At 47.6% G+C, this 17997-nt stretch overlaps 1 protein-coding gene across 2 annotated transcripts in view; it reads left to right on the top strand.

Annotated features, from left to right (window-relative positions):
* Positions 1-17997, top strand: part of CHGB (chromogranin B) — a 29612-nt gene that overhangs the window by 9070 nt on the left and 2545 nt on the right. For both annotated transcript variants that reach the window (XM_060232725.1, XM_060232733.1), the window contains exons 2-4: positions 5979-6025; positions 7191-7284; positions 9284-10995. In XM_060232725.1, the coding sequence (XP_060088708.1) occupies positions 5979-6025; positions 7191-7284; positions 9284-10995 (1853 nt within the window). The remainder of the gene's footprint in view (positions 1-5978; positions 6026-7190; positions 7285-9283; positions 10996-17997) is intronic.

Raw genomic sequence — 17997 nt, 5'->3', positions numbered from 1 at the left:
TTTTTTTAGAACAAAATCCAGCAGTTCCATGTTAGATCTATCTAACTAACTGCACATGCCTATTTTTGATTTACCAGTCAGTCAATGCTATATGTACCATTCCTTAGTTTCACCTACGCATTTGTATCTATTCATTTTCTCCCTCAAAGCAGCTTAGAACATGGTTCTCCCCTCCTCCATTTTCCCACAGCAACAAACTCTGAGTCTGGCGTATCCCTGAGGTAGCCAGGCTCAGAGTTTGTGATAGGCTCAAGGTCACCCAGCAAACTTCCACAGTAGAAGTGAGGATTTAGTTCTGGAAGGTGACATTGTATAGCACAATCTTGTCAGATCTCAGAAACTAAGCAGAGTTCACACTGGTAAGTACTTGGATGAGAGACCTCCAAGGAAGCCTGCAGAGGAAAGCAGTGGCAAATCACCTCTGCTTTTCACCTCTGCCTTGAAAGCTCCTGCCTGGGGTTGCCATAAATTGGCTGCAACTTGCCAGAGCTTTACAGACACACCCTGCTTTTGATTTGTCCCATTGCTGCAAATGTGGTAGAGTTTCAAGGGGACATGGGCAGCCAAGAGGCTGGAAGGAGAACAATGCAGAGGACACAATACACACACTGATGTGCTCATGTTTTGGTGCTGGCCAATAGCTCAGTCTCAGTTAAGAACTTAGAAGGTTAAATGAATCCAAGTTAAAGGGTGCAGTATTAAAATAAACTGAATATAAGACATAGATGTATATTATACAAAAATACATGTGTTTATTAGAAAATAGTTTAAAAACAATTACACGCCCAAACAGGGCTTTTTTTGAGCAGGAACACAGTTCCAGCTGGCTTGGCATCAGGGGGTGTGGCCTAATAGGCATATTAGTTTCTGCTGAGCCTTTTCTACAAAAAAGGCCCTGTGTGAAACAATGGTGATGTCAGGGGGTGTGGCCTAATATTCAAATGAGTCCCTGCTGGGCTTTTTCTACAAACAAAGCCCTGAGCCCAAATATAACCGCAGTTCAGATTCAAATCGTAGCGTAATCTCAAACATAGACCTTATGTGACCCTGACCAAAGGCAATTCGACCATATCTTCAGTGGTCAAGCATCGTTATTACACATTAGACACAGCAATAATATTACAACAATTAGAGCTAATGTTATTTGATGTTTTTATTTAAGGCAAACGATAATCAAATTAGAGGCAGTGAGGTAGCTGCATCCCATCACTAGTGTTACATGGTAATGGATGACAGATCTCTTTGGGTAGGACTGATTTGCCCGGGGATAACTGCAGCAACAATTTAACAAGCGCATAAATACTAAGAGAGCTGTTCTAATGTTTTAATCATTGTGCTTCCACTCTGCTTTAATATTATTGTTACTGTTTTCAGTGAAGCACTGAATATTATATATTCCTGATACCTCAATGTTGCTTAAGAAAGGTTCAGCTGCTCGTAGCTTTTGATGAGGTCTGTGATACCCTGGAATTGGAACAAGCATTATGCGACACAGCAGTCAATACGATCTTTATTTTCAACTGGGAGGGGGGAGGAAATTGGATTCTGGCTCCAACGCTTAATCTTGGAGGAATCACTCGAAATGATGGTGTCTAATATTTTGCCCTGTGTTGAGGTTTTTTTCTCTCTCTCTCTGCAAATATGCCCTGTGTCAGATGGATTGCTGTTATCTTCACAATCCCTTTTTCATTATTAAAAACACCTTTGGCAAAACTCCCCACTTTGCTTACAATGTGCAACCAATGGCATATGCTTTTCTGGCTTCTGACCAAAGATGTTGCCAAATGAGTCATTTACACTCATGGAAGTGAGAAGTGAGCGTGAGTCAGCTAATGAGGGGGTGGTGCAGAAGCAGAGAACAGGACCCGGAAGAACTCTCCTGGGACAGGAAGGTGGAGAAAGCCCCATGCCCATGGCCACCAGATGATTCATTCTCCAGCTTGTTTATTTGTCCAATTAGTTCTGCTGCTGTTGTTCAGTTTATAAACCACTCTCCCTGAAGGGGTCAGGGCAGTGTACATCATGTTCCAGAACAGGGGTGGCCAAAGTTGCTTAATGGAGGAGCCACATAGAATAAACCTCAGATGCTTGAGAGAGGGAGGGAGGGAGGAAGGAAGGAAGGAAGGAAGGAAGGAAGGAAGGAAGGAAGGAAGGAAGGAAGGAAGGAAGGAAGGAAGGAAGGAAGGAAGGAAGGAAGGAAGGAAAACAGAAGGGGAGAGGAGGGGAAAAGAAAGCAACTTTAAATGCATCCTCCAAGCCACTGACTAGCTTGGCTTGGAGATGTGATTTAAAGAGACAAAAATGCCTTCTTCAAGCTGGCCAATGGGGTGGTGGGGGCTTGAAGATGGCGTGGCAGGGGCCTGAAATAGCCACATGTGGCTCCTGAGTCATAGTTTGGCCACCCCTGTTCCAGAACATACAACAGGTTAAAATATACAATAATAGATAATTAATAACAAATAAAATCAATAGAATCATAGAGTTGGAAAGGACCTCCAGGGTCATCCAGTCCAACCAGTAAGGATCTGTCAGTTATTGACCCACCAGTTCTCATATTAAAAGAGGAAAATGTTTATTGAGTTCAGATACAGAGCATTTGCCTTGTGCTGTGAACAGCCAAAACCAGGAATGATGAAAGCAAGAACAAAGCAGTTATAGTAAAAAAAAAATGTGTGCAAAAAGTCTCCTGCCAACCCAGGGCTAGTTCCCACAGATGGCACTGCATAGGGCTATTTGGAGGATTAAGGTCAATGGCTAAGTCCTCCTTAAGTGTTACCAAGCAGCATGATAAGTACCTGTTCTGTCTAGACTACAGTGGATTGCACATATATCTTCCTCCCTCTTCCATCTGCACATTTCTTAGTGGTTACATAGTTATGTCTGTTAGGAGAGGCCAGAGCTAAAAGTTATAGAGTTCAGAAGTCAGAGGTCTGTTAGACAAGCATTGTAATCAGGTTTCTCATGAACCAGGAGGTCATGTCAGAATACACATAGGATATCAAGTTACAGAAACAGCATGTCAGGATACACATAGGATATCACGTTACAGAAACAGCATGTCAGGATACACATAGGATATCATGTTACAGAAACAGCATGTCAGGCCCATCCTGACACAACATCCTGCACAATGCAGGAAATTCACCAATAACTCCCCCCTCCACTCATCCCCTATGACATCCTCTAGATAGCAAAAAACAAACAACGACAACAACAAAAAAACCTTCCAGGATCCCTGGCAAAACTGGCCTGAAGAAAAATTGCTGCCTGACCCCAAAGTAGCATTTGGCATTTCCCTGGGGCCACGAGAACTAAGCACTGATACAGCCCTTCCTGACTTCCCCCTCATGATCAGCCTAATTCACAGAATCAACACTGTTGTCAGTTGGCCATCTAGCCTCTGTTTAAAACCTCCAAGGAAGGAGAGCCCACCACCTCCCGAGGAAACCTGTTCCACTGAGAGACTGCTCTATCAGTTCTTCCTAATGCTCCTAAGTTCTTAATTCCTCATAAATTCTTCCTAATGTTTGATTTAATTTTAACCCATTGGTTGTGGATATGCATCTTCCAAATAGTTGATAGCATATACAAGATTCCTCTTCCTTCATAGGGCAAATTGTAGACCAGGCATGGTGAAGAGTCCATGGTAAATAGCCATTGCTGCCCTCAACTGTAAGCCTGGTGGAACATCTCTGTTTTTCATGCACTGTGGAACTGAGCAAGGTTCCATAGGGCATGGATGTCACCAGGCAGGGAGTTCCACCAGGCTGGGTCCAGGACCAAAAAAACCCCTGGCTCTAGTTGAGGACAGTCAGACATCTCTTGGGCCAGGGATCACCAATATATTTTGATCTCCTGAGTGTGATACTCTTTGTGGGGTATACTGGGAGATGCAGTCCCACAGGTCTGCTGGTCCCAGATTGGTAAGGAATTATAGGTCAAAACCAGAACCTTGAAATGAATCCAGTACTATACTTGGAGCCAGTGCTGGGAAGCACAGGTTAAATGCATGATGTCATTGGGGTAGCTGTAAGTACTTGCACTGCTGCATTCTGGACAAACTGTAATTTCTGGATCAGCTCCAAGGATAGCCCTATGTAGAGTGAGTTGCAGTAATCCAGCCCTGAGGTGACCGATATGTGGATTACTGTGGTCAGGTCAGGGCTAGAAAGGCAGAGAACTAATTGCCTGACCTGCTGGAGCTGGAAATATGCTAGCTGGGCAACATTTACAACCTGGGCCTCCATTGATAAAGCAGAGTCCAAGAGCACACCCAAGCTCTTGACACTCAATGCTGGGAATTGGCACATCAACCTCAGGTTACCCCACCCCAAGCCATAAGACCTCCATCTTTGATTGATTCAGTCTCAGATGGCTCTGCTTTAACCATCCAGCCATGGCCTCCAATCCCACAGCCAAACTGGATGGGGCAGCAGCCATCCATCTATTAGTAGGTATAGCTGGATGTTATCGGCGTACTGGTGGCAACCCTGCCCAAAACTCTGCACCAATTGGGCAAGATGCCACATATAGATGTTAAATAAAGGACAGTGGAGTGCCCCTTGGGGGACCCTGCACAACATGGGGTGGTAGTGCAACACACCCTCTCTCCTAGCACCACCCTCTGTCCCTGACACTGGAGGAATGAAGTGAACCAGACTACTCCATGAATTCCTACATCAGCAAGGTGGTGGGCCAACAGATTGTAGTTGACCGTGCCAAACACTGCCATCTAACAACAAAAGCAGCACCAACCCACCTTCATCCAGCTGTTTGTGGAGATTGTCTGTGATGATGACCAGAACTGGCTCCATCCCCTGGCCAGGGGAGAAACTGGAATGGAATGGGTCTAGGGCCAATGTGTCCTAGTGCTGCTCAGCCACTGCTCTTTCAGTTATCTTGCCCAGTAATGATAGATTTGAAACTGGGCAGTAATTTGGCTAGGTCTCATGGATCTAAGAGTGCCCCGTGGCACAGAGTGTTAAAGCTGCAGTACTGCAGTCCTAAGCCCTGCTCACGACCTGAGTTCGACCCCCGAGGGAAGCTGGGTTTTCAGGTTGTCTCAGCCTTCCATCCTTCCGAAGTTGGTAAATTGAGTACCCAGCTCGCTGGGGGGGGGGGGGGAGTGTAGATGACTGGGGAAGGCAATGGCAAACCATCCTGTAAAAAGTCTGCCGTGAAAACAGTGTGAAAGCAACGTCATCCCAAAGTCAGAATCTACTGGTGCTTGCACAGGGGACCTTTCCTTTTCCATGGATCTAAGATGGCTTTTTCAAGAGCAATGTTACTACAGCCTCCTTTAATCCCCCTGGATAGACTCCAGAACTGAGAGACAGATTTATAATTCCATCAGGGGGCCCTGTATTCCGTCTCTGCTGGCTTTCACCTGCCACGATAGACACAGGTTAACAAGGCATGTGGTTGGCCTAACAGTACCTCAAGGTCAAGCTGGCCCGACTGAGCTCCCAGAGTGAGCTCTGAAGGCTTTTATAGGTCTTTGGCCCCACAAACTTCTTGAAGTATGAACCAGTTTGTGCAATGGAGGCATTTGTGAAGTTCATGATTCTGAACCATGAACCTCCATTTTCCAGTTCATGCCCACCCCTACTGGAGATGTATGTGACATTTTCTCCCTTAATGCTGCAAACTCCATGTCTTCAATGCTGGCAGGCAAGCAGCACATGGGGTCATTTTGATTTTGGAGCAAGGACTGGAACTTGCAAATGAAAAAAATAGCAATGTATTGCTGGGTGTCATTATTAAAAAGGTCTGGAAACCTCAGAATAAAGGGGAAGACCAAAATCCCTTTTAATTGTAATAAAAATGGCTTGAATACCTTGCAAGCAAGTGTCTCTGAATGCTTTTAAGAGGTGTGTCCTGCTGCCATTCTTAGAATAGTACATCAATCTCAGCTTGTAAGATTCCACTTGATTGTTTTTGCTTTCTACGTCCATGACTCTGAATTTTCTTCTTTGAAGGTGTTAGATCGGCACCAGTGGAAAAAGATGATCATGTTGAGGAAATGGTAAGTAGAAAAAGTATTGTTAACATGGGAATTGAGCCAAGATAAATTAAATTACCTGCCTCCAATTATCACTGTCTTCTAATCCTTGTTGAATACACCAAAAGTATACATGGAGTTCCTTCACAACGTAGGGATCCCCATTTATTTCAATGGAGGACAGTTCTTCAGATGCAAGTGAATGACCTTCAGAGTGGCCTCCAATTGAACTAGGGTCAATCTAAGGGGTTCAAATAATCAAAATAAGTTCAGTAGATGCAAAGTCTTTATGCAGTTGATCATGGTCGAGGAAAGTATCCCTACAAAAATTCAAGATAGTAACCCTGTTCCGTTATCCAGACTGAACACTTATAGCAAATTTTACATACCATTTATCCATTAACACACACCAATAGCATCATATCTTACAGAGACTATTATCCTATCCTGGCAAAGTTCTTTGTCCTCCAGGCCTGTTGGCATCAATACCATACATAACTACTCTTCTTTCTCAACTTACTTTTAAATATACATCTCCCAGATCTTAGACCAACATTCTTAAGCACTACACCATACTGGCTCTCACTAGTTCTGGACTAAAACCTGGGAGACCCAGGTTCAAATCCTCACATGCCATGGAAGCTCTCAGGGGTACCTTGGGCCAGTCCCACACTCTCAGTCTAACCTGCTTCAGAGGATTGTTGTGAGGATAAAATGAAGAAGAGAATGTTCTATAATTAGTTTGTGAATGTGGAATGGGGTGAAGGATCTCCACCTTGGAAGAGACCTGGGATCTGGGCCCATATATTGAAATTTACCTGGAAGTCTCATCTGTAGGAACCTCTATTCTCAGATCCTCTCTCATATTCTAAAATGCATGCCCACTCGAGTATTGAAAGACAGAGAAAACCAATACAATATGTCACTAATTCCTCTTCACCATTTGTCTCCAAAACATATTTGTTCTGAAGTGACTTCTATGCATCTTCTCATCCTGAATCTGAGAAAAGCATTAGTTTAGTTTCTCAAGAAGGTCATTCAATTGCTCATATATGTGTATGGGAGGGAGTTATATGCTGTATGTTACATTAACTTATTTTTCTCTCTCTATAAGAAGTCAAAGATTCTTAGTATTAAATACAATTTCAATCTGGTGTTGACTTTCTCTCCTAACTCCTTTCCCCTCTAGGTTACACGATGCATTGTAGAGGTCCTTTTGAATGGTCTATCAAAACCCAATGCTCCACCGATCAATCCCCTATGCAAGGAGTTTCTAAAGAAAAGTAAGCGCCAATCTAAAGAGAATCTGATAGACTCGTCTATCTCAGCCTTTATCTAATAACATTGTTTGGTAGACATGACTGTTTCACAAATGACATTATAACCCTCCAAGAGCCCATTCAGAAAATGACAAATTATCATTTAATTCATTGGTTCAGACCCCAAAAGCTTTGTCACATGAGGTGGCAAGCTTGTCCTCAGTTATGCATTTTGCAAGGAGAATATAGCATGTGACCCTGGTCATAGGAGGAGGGGCAGCAAAATGAAAGCAAATCCTGTGATTGTGACGTCAGAAAAGTCTCCTAACATGTACAAGGGAATAAGAAGTTCCCTATTGCAATGTATTAATTTAACATTTTATCTCTCCTTCTTTATGTGAGTTTGTGGGCCATCTGAATTAGAATAAAATCATTCTAGTGTCAATCAAGGTCAATTTTGGGGTAGCAATGGAAATCATGTATTCTTTGCCTAGCAGTGGGGGAGGACCCAATAACACATTATACTATATCAGTGTCCAGCCCAGATCTTTCAAAATAGATGTGCACTGGAGTTCTATATTTTCTCAGGCACATGGGGACCTGATTCAGATTGGGACTATGGACCACGGAGAGGGGGCCTCTCCACTCCCATGCCATTTTCCCAAACCAAAATGACTCCAAGGAGACACTGTTCTGTTAGGGAAACATATGTATAACTCATCATAAGTTTCCCCAGTGGAGCAGATAGCAGCTTGCTGTTGTCTTTTCAAGTTGAGAAAACAGCAGGAGGAATAGTCTACACCCCCTTTCCCTGCATATTGGAGTCTCAACCTGAATCAGACCCCCATGTGCTTGGGAATTAAGATTCAAAAATTGCTAGGAACTCTAAACATGGAATTCCCAGCACATATCTGGTTTTACAGGATGCAGGATGGACATGGGATGGACCCAGAAACAGTGTACCATGGAGGGTATGTTCAGCATTGTAGAATGTTCTGGCCAGGGGTCGTTTTGTAGAAAAACAGGTGGTGGAGCTCATTAGCATAACTCATTAGCATATGTTGCCCCCACACCAGCCAAAAGCAACCCAATGCAAGAAAGGAGAGCCCCAGGCAAGTGGGGCCTGCTTGGGCTGGCTAGAGATCCAGCCAGTCCAAGCAGGCCTTGCTCACATGGGGTTTCCTTGGCCATGCCCCCCCACCCTCAGTCAAAAGGCCAGTAAGCCACCTACCATCCAAAATCCCATAAAAAGTGGAGAAATGGTGGCATGGGCTTCTCCAGGGGTTAATGAGGGCTGCTGGGGGCATGGCAAAGCTCCTGGTGGTCGACTGGCTGCCTGCTCTCCTAATCCAGGGACTGTTATGCAGCTGCACCTACCATTCAATGTACAAGGTGGGGAGGAAGAGTGGGGGTGCATCAGAAAGGTTCAGGAGCTGTGCTCCTGTGAGCTACTGCTGAATTCAAGGCCTGGTTCTGGCATCTCCACTTAAAGCAGCATTTCCCAACATGTGGGTCCTGATCCAAAAGTTGGTTGCGAAACCTGTGAAAGTGGGTCCCAGTCTTTTGCTGTTTGATCTGTGCATGGCTCTATTTGGGCTGCTTCAGCAGAAGTAGTGTCTAGATCATGCAAAGTAATGGTATCGCTTTACTGTGCTCTGGTTAGACATCACCTAGAGAAGAACAGGGCTAAGACATGCCTACTTCTGAAATGCAAAATTACAGTCTCCTTTTAATGCTTTTGTTGTCAAATTCTTTGGCATTCATGTATTATTTGCTTTTTATGTAACAGAATCATTGGTGACATATGCATGTTTTCCCATTGTTAGGTAATCAGGTGACAATGAAAGAAAAAGTAGTCCTTGGGTACTGATCTTCTTTATCTGATCCTCAGCTTTCCAGATGAGCAGCCAGGGAGGGGGGGAGCAGTGGGAGTCACTCAGTGGTGGAAGGCATCTTTTGCCAGACACAATCATACCCTCAGCCTCATTAAAAACCCACAACTTGCTTTGTTCATTTTGTTTAGGCAGCCAACAAAAGCCAGAAGAGAAAAGGTTAGTCCAAGACAGAGAACTTAACACAAGGCCCTCATCAGAATCCAATGAACTGGAGAGACCACCAGAAAGGATTATGAAGGAACAACTGAATGAAGAAGAATTTAAAACACAAACCAAAGGAGGGGAAAGCTGGCACCCAGAGGAAGGAACACATGAGGAAAAAGATGACCAACAAGCTGCCTCCCCAGTCCACAAAGAGCAGGAAAAGAATGAGGATGAGAAAGGAAATGGAGAACATGGAAGCTATACAAGTAATTACCACAGCAAAGAAGGAAGCAGAGAAAAGAAACCTAATGAAGAGGTGGAGGATGAATCTCTAGACAAAAAGTCTCTTTCTACAGTTGGAAAGGTGGCTGAGGGTGACTACAAACATTCTGTGGGCCTAAAGAAGTCTGAAGAAAGTGTACATAGCCAAGAAAAAGAAAACCAAAAAAGCGAGGAGGAGGAAGAAGAGGAGGAAGAAGAAGAGAGCAGTGAAAAGTATCACCGTAATTTTCATCGAGAATATGAAGATTCTTACGAGAAAGAAGCTGAGGTAGAAAAACAAGACCACAAACCAAGACAGAACCACCAGAAACCGAAGCTGGGCAATTCTTCTGAAAACAGAAAATATCATAATGGTGAGAAGAGGGATTCTCCTGAAGAATCAAGTGAGGAAGAAGATGACTTCTGGGATAAAAGGAGCCGCTGGCCCAAACACTATTATGAGACAGGACATCGTTATGAGGAAAAAAGAAACTCTGAGGAGATACATGGCTCTGAAGAAATGGAGGGAAGGGGCAGGAGTAATGAGTACTATGACAGAAGGTATCACAGCAAAGAGGAGGAAGATACAAGACATCATGGAAGGGGAAGTGAAGAGAAACAGCATCACTATGAGAGAAAAAGACTCCATGTTGAGCCACTAAAGGAAGCAAGACACTATCATGAAGAAAGGAACCCTCAGGGCAAAGCAAGTGAGGAATATATGGGCAAGCAACATAGTTATGGGGGCCAGGATGAGAAACAGTATCTTGGCAGAGAATGGCAGCACTTACAGATGGAGGAGATCCCCAAGTCACCAAGCATGGACATGGAGGAGGGAGAGCAGAGGTTCTACAGTCCCAAAGAGGAGGCCAGGGAAGAAAAACGGCACTATCCTAGTGTCCTCGAGGAGGAGCTTGAAAAGAGACATCACAGTGAGGGGAAAAAACATGGTATTAATAAAAGGACATTCCTGGTTGAGGAAGGCTACCCAAGAAGCCACTATCTTGTACAGAATGTGAAAAGAGCTGCGGCTTCATACATCCCTTACTACCAGCAGCTCAGATGGAAGAACCACCACACTGAAAAGAAAGATGATATGGCCAACCTGTTTCTAGAAAGTGAAGAAGAACCCAGGTCCCATCTGGATGAGAGAGATTTCTTTCCTGACTATAATGATTATGAGCCATGGGAGAAGAAGCAGCTTATGGACAGCCTGAATCACAAGCATAAAGAGAACAGTCACCATGAAAAAACCCACAAATCTGATGTTAAGAGACAGTACAACAGGATGGATGAACTTGCCCATCTTCTGAGCTACAGGAAGAAATCAGTAGAGTTTCCAGAACTATACAGCTCCAATGAAGATGTGAAGAGGGGGAACATGATAAGAAGCGATGAGGGCAAACTTGGTCAGAGGCCTTTGACACAAGAGGAGGTATATATTTATGATTTGATATGAAAGACTAATGGAACAGTTTTGGCTTAAAATCAAAGTTTAATTTCTACGGTATAGATATACTTAGTGGCATATAACAGAGATATTCCATAGGCACCTTGTAGTGGTTTGGATCCTGCAGCTCAGGTAACTGATGGCACTCCCCAGATCCAAGATGCCTTACACTGGTGGAAAAGGCTCTCCTGCCATTGACAGAATGGATTTGCAGGATCCAGCCCAATATAGGTAAAGCCCTCCCTGTTCACATCCAGATATCATACAGAATTACCATCAGTGGTTTGTATCTGACCATCTGTGCCTGAGCTAAGGCATGTTCCTGGACTCTGCTTTGCTTTTGGAGTCCCTTATCATAGAATCATAGAGTTGGAAGGGACCTCCAGGGTCATCTAGTCCAACTCCCTACACAATGCAGGAAATTCACAAATACCTCTCCCACGTACATACATCCCCAGTGACCCTTGTTCCACGCTCAGAAGATGGCAAAAACCTCCAGGATCCCTTACCAAACTGGCCTGGAGAAAAACTGCTGACTGACCTCAAAGTGGCAATCAGCATTTCCCTGGGAGTGTAAGAAAGGGCCACAAGAACTAAGCACTCTAAGTTTTCTGCCTGGCTTGGTGGTCTATAGCAGACCACCCACCACAATACTATTACTGGTATTTCTTACTCCTTTTATTTTTACCCAAAGATTCTCAACTGAACTGCCATGTTCAGATTTGCATATTTCCTCACAAGTATATATCTCTTTCACATATAATGCTATGCTTCTACCCTTCCTTATTTTTCTGTCTCTTTTAAATAAGTTATACCCCTCAATTCTAATATTCCAGTTATGAGTATCATCCCACCAAGTTTCAGTAATGCCTATTAGGTCATAGTCCCCTTCCTGTATTAGGATTTCCAATTCCTCTTGCTTGCTTTCCATACTCTGTGCATTATTGTACAGACATCGGAATCCATGTTTTATGCACCCTGAAGTTTTAGTTTCCTTATGTAACTGCAAGCTAATGTAACCTAGCATATGTGCCACTCCCCACAAAACTTTAGCGTCCTTATCTCAAGTTATTGACAACACAATAAGCTTTGAATTATTGTTTTGCTCCCCCATACCATTTAGTTTAAAGTTTTCCTTATTAGGTTAGCAAGGCTCTTACCAAACACCATTTTCCCTATATTTGTGAGGTGTAAACCATCTCCCAATAGAAGAACTTTATTTTGAAAGCATAAGCTATGGTCCAAAAATCCAAACCTTTCCTGATGACACCATCTACATAGCCAATCATTTATTTGCAGTATTCTTTTCACATCCTAAGCCATGGCCTTCGACAGGATGAACTGAAGAAAACACAACCTGTGCTCTCAGCTCCTTCACCTTCTGACCCAGAGCCCCATATAGGGTGACCATAATGTCTGAAGGCCAGCCAGGGGCACGTTGGGGGGGGGGAAGGTAGGGGTGCGTGTGCGCGGCGCGCCCCCGCCGGAAACAGGAAGTGACATCACTTCCGGTGACGTCATGCCACCACAGGAAACAGGAAGTGACATCACTTCCTGTGACATCATTTCCCCGCGTCACCTGCCGGAAATGGGAAGTGACATCATTTCCCCCAAATGACATCATTTCCCCCAAATGCCACTGCCGGAAACAGGAAGTGACTTCACAGCACTTCCTGTGACATCCCCAAAAATCCCCCAAATATCACCGCCGGAAACAATTTTGTTCTGAAATCCTGTATATACTTCATCAGTATATGGGATAAGGCACTTTCTCAACTGTGCTGCATAATGCAGCCTATTTCTTTTGTCCTGTTTGCTCTGTTGGCTCTATCTGAGCCACCTTCATCACTTTCGGGGTGTGGATCCCCCAGTGGGGTGGTCTCCCGACTCCCTCCGCCGGCTGTTTCTGATAGCCCTGCGCCCCCTCTTTCATTTGATATGTGTCCCGTGCGGGTGCCACCCTCCCGCCGGGAGATGCCGCAAAATGAGCCCCCTTGAGGCTTATGGAGGCAGGGCTCGGGGGAAGCGAGCTAGACTGCTGTTCTTTTGAGGGGTTATAGAGTGTTTCGAGCCCGTCCCTGTGGCATCAGTCCCATCGTTGTGGGGCCCAGGGGGCCGGCGCAGCGGCACGCCGAAGCAGCCTGTCACTAATAACACAGGTCGAGATGCAGGACAGGAACCCGGAAGTGACCGACAGGCTGCTTCAGCGTGCCGCTGGGCCCCACAAGGGAAGGAAGGAAGGAAGGAAGGGGGGAGGGAAGGAAGGAAGAAAGGAAGGAAGGAAGGGAGGAGGGAGGGAAGGAAGGAAGGGAAGGGAGTGAGGGAAGGAAGGGAGGGAAGGAAGGAAGGAAGGAAGGAAGGAAGGAAGGGAGGAGGGAGGGAAGAAAGGAAGGGAAGGGAGTGAGGGAAGGAAGGAAGGAAGGAAGGAAGGAAGGAAGGAAGGAAGGAAGGAAGGAAGGAAGGAAGGAAGGAAGAAAGGAAGGAAGGGAGGGAGGGAGGGAAGAAAGGAAGGCCGCCCCCAGCCCCCCCGCTTTCGGCCCCCTTACCTGCTTCCAGGCCGGCGGAGAGTCCAGCGGCGGCAAGTCCTGCGGCGGCGGCCTCGCGGCGAGGGAGGGAGGGAGCTGCCGGCGCTGGCCTCTGGAGGCCTCCAGGGACCAGCGCCGGCTGCTCCGCGGCCTCTCCGCGGCCTCCGCTGGTCGCTGGGGGCCCTCCAGAGACTCTGGAAGGCCCCCAGTGACCAGCGGAGGCCGCGGAGAGGCCTTCGCTGGTCGGCGCTGGTCCCGGAAGGCCCTCCAGAGGCTCTGGAAGGCCTTCCGGGACCAGCGCCGGGTGCTACGCGGCCTCTCCGCGGCCTCCGCTGGTACCTGGAGGCCCTCCAGAGACTCTGGAGGGCCTCCAGGGACCAGCGGAGGCCGCGGGGAGGCCTTCGCTGGTCGGCGCTGGTCCCGGAAGGCCTTCCAGAGGCTCTGGAAGGCCTTCCGGGACCAGCGCCGGGTGCTCCGCGGCCTCTCCGCGGCCTCCGCAGGTGCCTGGAGGCCCTCCAGAGACTCTGGAAGGCCTCCAGGGACCAGCGGAGGCCGCGGGGAGGCCTTCGCTGGTCGGCGCTGGTCCCGGAAGGCCTTCCAGAGGCTCTGGAAGGCCTTCCGGGACCAGCGCCGGGTGCTCCGCGGCCTCTCCGCGGCCTCCGCTGGTCCCTGGAGGCCCTCCAGAGACTCTGGAGGGCCTCCAGGGACCAGCGGAGGCTGCGGGGAGGCCTTCGCTGGTCGGCGCTGGTCCCGGAAGGCCTTCCAGAGGCTCTGGAAGGCCTTCCGGGACCAGCGCCGGGTGCTCCGCGGCCTCTCCGCGGCCTCCGCTGGTCCCTGGAGGCCCTCCAGAGACTCTGGAGGGCCTCCAGGGACCAGCGGAGGCCGCGGGGAGGCCTTCGCTGGTCGGCGCTGGTCCCGGAAGGCCTTCCAGAGGCTCTGGAAGGCCTTCCGGGACCAGCGCCGGGTGCTCCGCGGCCTCTCCGCGGCCTCCGCTGGTCCCTGGAGGCCCTCCAGAGACTCTGGAGGGCCTCCAGGGACCAGCGGAGGCCGCGGGGAGGCCTTCGCTGGTCGGCGCTGGTCCCGGAAGGCCTTCCGGGACCAGCGCCGGGTGCTCCGCGGCCTCTCCGCGGCCTCCACTGGTCCCTGGAGGCCTTCCAGAGACTCTGGAGGGCCTCCAGGGACCAGCGGAGGCCGCGGGGAGGCCTTCGCTGGTCGGCGCTGGTCCCGGAAGGCCTTCCGGGACCAGCGCCGGGTGCTCCGCGGCCTCTCCGCGGCCTCCGCTGGTCGCTGGAGGCCCTCCAGAGTCTCTGGAGGGCTTCCAGCGACCAGCGGAGGCCACGGAGAGGCCTCCACCACCACCGCCGAGCCCCGCGCAGGTGCAGGGACGCTCCCTCCCTCACTCGCCGCCTTCCCCGCCGGTGCCCGCGGCCCACCGCCTCCGGGGCTGGCTAAACCAGGACCTCTAAATGGTCCCGGTATAGCCAGCCCGGGAGGCGGGAATAGGGGGCCAGAACCTGAGAAACTTCCTTCAAGTAGCCCTTTTTCTTGTGGTTCAGAATCAGTATCTATAGGGAGATCCTGGAACCGATTGCTTAGCAGCGGAGGCTCAGAATCTCTCCTGATTTTCCTGCTCCTGTGGGTTACATTTTTCCACATGCGCTCCTCCTCTGTTGGGTTCTCCTCCATTTGCTGTTGTCTCAAGAGCACTTTATGTGTTCTATCCATGAAATCCTCACCTTCCCTTATACACTACAGTGTGGACAAGCATGCCTCAAGTCTTCCCTTCTAGTAGGGCTACCAACTTACACTTGCTGCAAGTATATTTGCTGTTACCCTCAGGTAAGAATACAAACATCTCACAGACTTTACATGTCACTGCTTCAGCTCCCTCACCAGCCATGCTGCTACAATCTAAGATTAGTTCTGTTTATCTTGACTTCCTGAAAACTCCACTGCCAAACTGCCTCTTGAGACTACCTGAGTTACTCACTTTCCTATAGAGCCACAGAGCAGGAGCCTTTTAGCTCTTGTCCTTTGGCTCACACTCTTGCAAGGAGGACTGTTGAAATTTAAAGGCTCAGAGCCTCCACCTCTGACTCAACAGCCAGAGCAACCATAGAGGGTGGGGCCAGCAACTACTCCCATACAAACGAGCCCTTCTCTCTCAGCAACAAACAAGACAAAGGACACAAGAAGCAAACAGAAACCCTTTTCCAGCAGGCTCCACTCACTCACTCACAGAATTCTCTCACACAGCAACCCTCACACAGTTCTCTCACACAACAACCTCAGTTAATTCTCCCCAGCAGTTTAGGAAAAGTAAAATCAACACTCACCTGTCTCTGCTCCCAGAGAGAAGGGTGGCGTATAAATCTGCAATTCTTCTTCTTCTTCTTCCTCCAACTCCGCTGAGTCACTTCTAACCACCCAGGATTGTGGGACCTGTGTGGAGGAATAGCCATGGTTTTGGAGGTTGTAATGGTGTTGGGACATGGTAAAACTGTTCTCCTTGCCCTTCCACAAGCACAGATGTCATAAGAGAAGGCAGTCATTTCATCCCTTCATCCCTCCTCATTCTAGCCCCCTGACTTACATGGATTTATCTCCATGCAGACTTTACAACTCCAAGAATGGTATTTTTAGGTGTTGGAATGGGCTGCAGAAATGGAGAGGAATATAGGAAAATTCTGTTTGGCTTCTGTTCATGATGGTTGAATGCAGGCTAGAGTGTTAGAGTGAATGATGTAGCTTTAATTGGCTTTCACATAGTACTTAGCTGCCCCAGATGTCCTTTATACTCGTGTTTAATGCAAATTACACAGTTTCCTGATGTTGCTCCACTTTCATCCACAAAAAGCGTCAGCAGGAGTGGGTTCTTAAGAAAAATACTGAATTTTGCAATATAAGATCTGATGTAGGGTTGCCAGTTCTGGGTTGGGATATACCTGCAGATCTGGGGGCAGAGACTGAGGAGGGGAAGGACTTCGGTGGGATATAATCCTATCGAGTCGACCTTCCAAAGTGCCAGTTTCACCAAGTGAACTGATCTCTGTCACCAGGAGGTTTGTTGAAATTCCAGGAGTTCTCCAGCCACTCTCCAGTGATTGGCAACTCTAGATTTTGAATTCTTTCTCATTTGAGGCTGCACTGTAAAAGAAAGGGTGTTTTCTTTCCCAGACTTCCCCTCTCTCTGGCCTTGTCTTATCTCTGGTAGCATGCCACCACCTCTGTGTCTGGAAATCTACCACCAGGGCTTTTCTTTTTAGCAGGAAAGCAGAGGGACACAGTTCCGGCAGGCTTGGCATCAGGGTGTGTGGCCTAATATGCAAATAAGTCCCTTTTTGCAGAAAAAGCCTGGTGTGAAACAATGGTGACACCAGTGGGTGTGGCTTAATATGCAAATAAGTTCCTACTGGACTTTTTCTACCAAAAAAGCCCTGTCCCACTCCCACTTGGTGCCACCCAAGGGAATTATGCCAAAGGAGAATCTTATCCTCATGCTGCTGAGTATCCAAGGTAGTGAGTGGGTAAGGAAGTGTGCAAGACTCTTAGTTAAACAACTTTAACTACAACATACATAGGACAGATAACTAAGGTGAACAAATATGAAAGATGGATTTCTAGGTAGTTAACTCACCATCCTTGAGCATCTGGCTCACCCTCTGAGGGAGGCTGGCTTTTGACTGCACAGTGTACCTTCCCAGTGTCTCACCTGAAGCAACCTCCTGCATCACTCTCATCTCTCATCACAGCCATCAACCCACACACAAAGGAACAATTCCCTTTTTAGCCCTTCTTCTTACATGGAGTTATAGAACATTAGCCAATCTGGGAGCCAGATCTTGGAGTTTAAGCCCGCCAGAACATTGTTCCTCTAATCAAGAGGGGTTAACACATCAAAGAGATGGTACATTTTCCCTCTGAGATGTAAATGACCCATCCTGTGAAATGTATCCTTCCCATGCTCTGCCAGTCTCTGGGATGCCAACTCAGCCTTCCATCTTCATAACTGTCACAGAAGATCTTGCCCATCTGTCTCTCAACCAGGAGAAGTTCCAGGTTTTTGGGGCCCCCGGACAGAGTGTTCCCAGGGCCTGCCCCCCCCCCCCCCGTGCCCAGCTCCAGGCACTCTTTCCCTCCCACCCACCTGAGTGCCTCCCACCTGCTCACACACTCTCCCACTGCCCATGCTCACACCTGCTTGCAGCCTTTCCCCAGTGGAACTGGGCAGTGCATGCAGCATGGGAGGTGGAGAGCAAGCAAGTGAGCTGCAGCGGGCCCTGCCAGAAAACCTGGGCCCCATTCAGTGTATGTTGAGAAGGTAGAGGGTCTTGTTGAGAGGGTATGTTGAGAGGGTAGAGGGTCCTGCTGTCCTCTCTCAACAGTGCCATTAACGTAAATTGGCTTGTAACATAAGTGCAAAATTCACTTGTATAGTATGTATTAGATGTTTCCTTTTTGC

Source organism: Heteronotia binoei, chromosome 1 (genome assembly GCF_032191835.1).
Source record: "Heteronotia binoei isolate CCM8104 ecotype False Entrance Well chromosome 1, APGP_CSIRO_Hbin_v1, whole genome shotgun sequence".
Classification (NCBI taxonomy): domain Eukaryota; kingdom Metazoa; phylum Chordata; class Lepidosauria; order Squamata; family Gekkonidae; genus Heteronotia; species Heteronotia binoei.
This window is presented reverse-complemented; position numbering and strand designations above follow the sequence as displayed.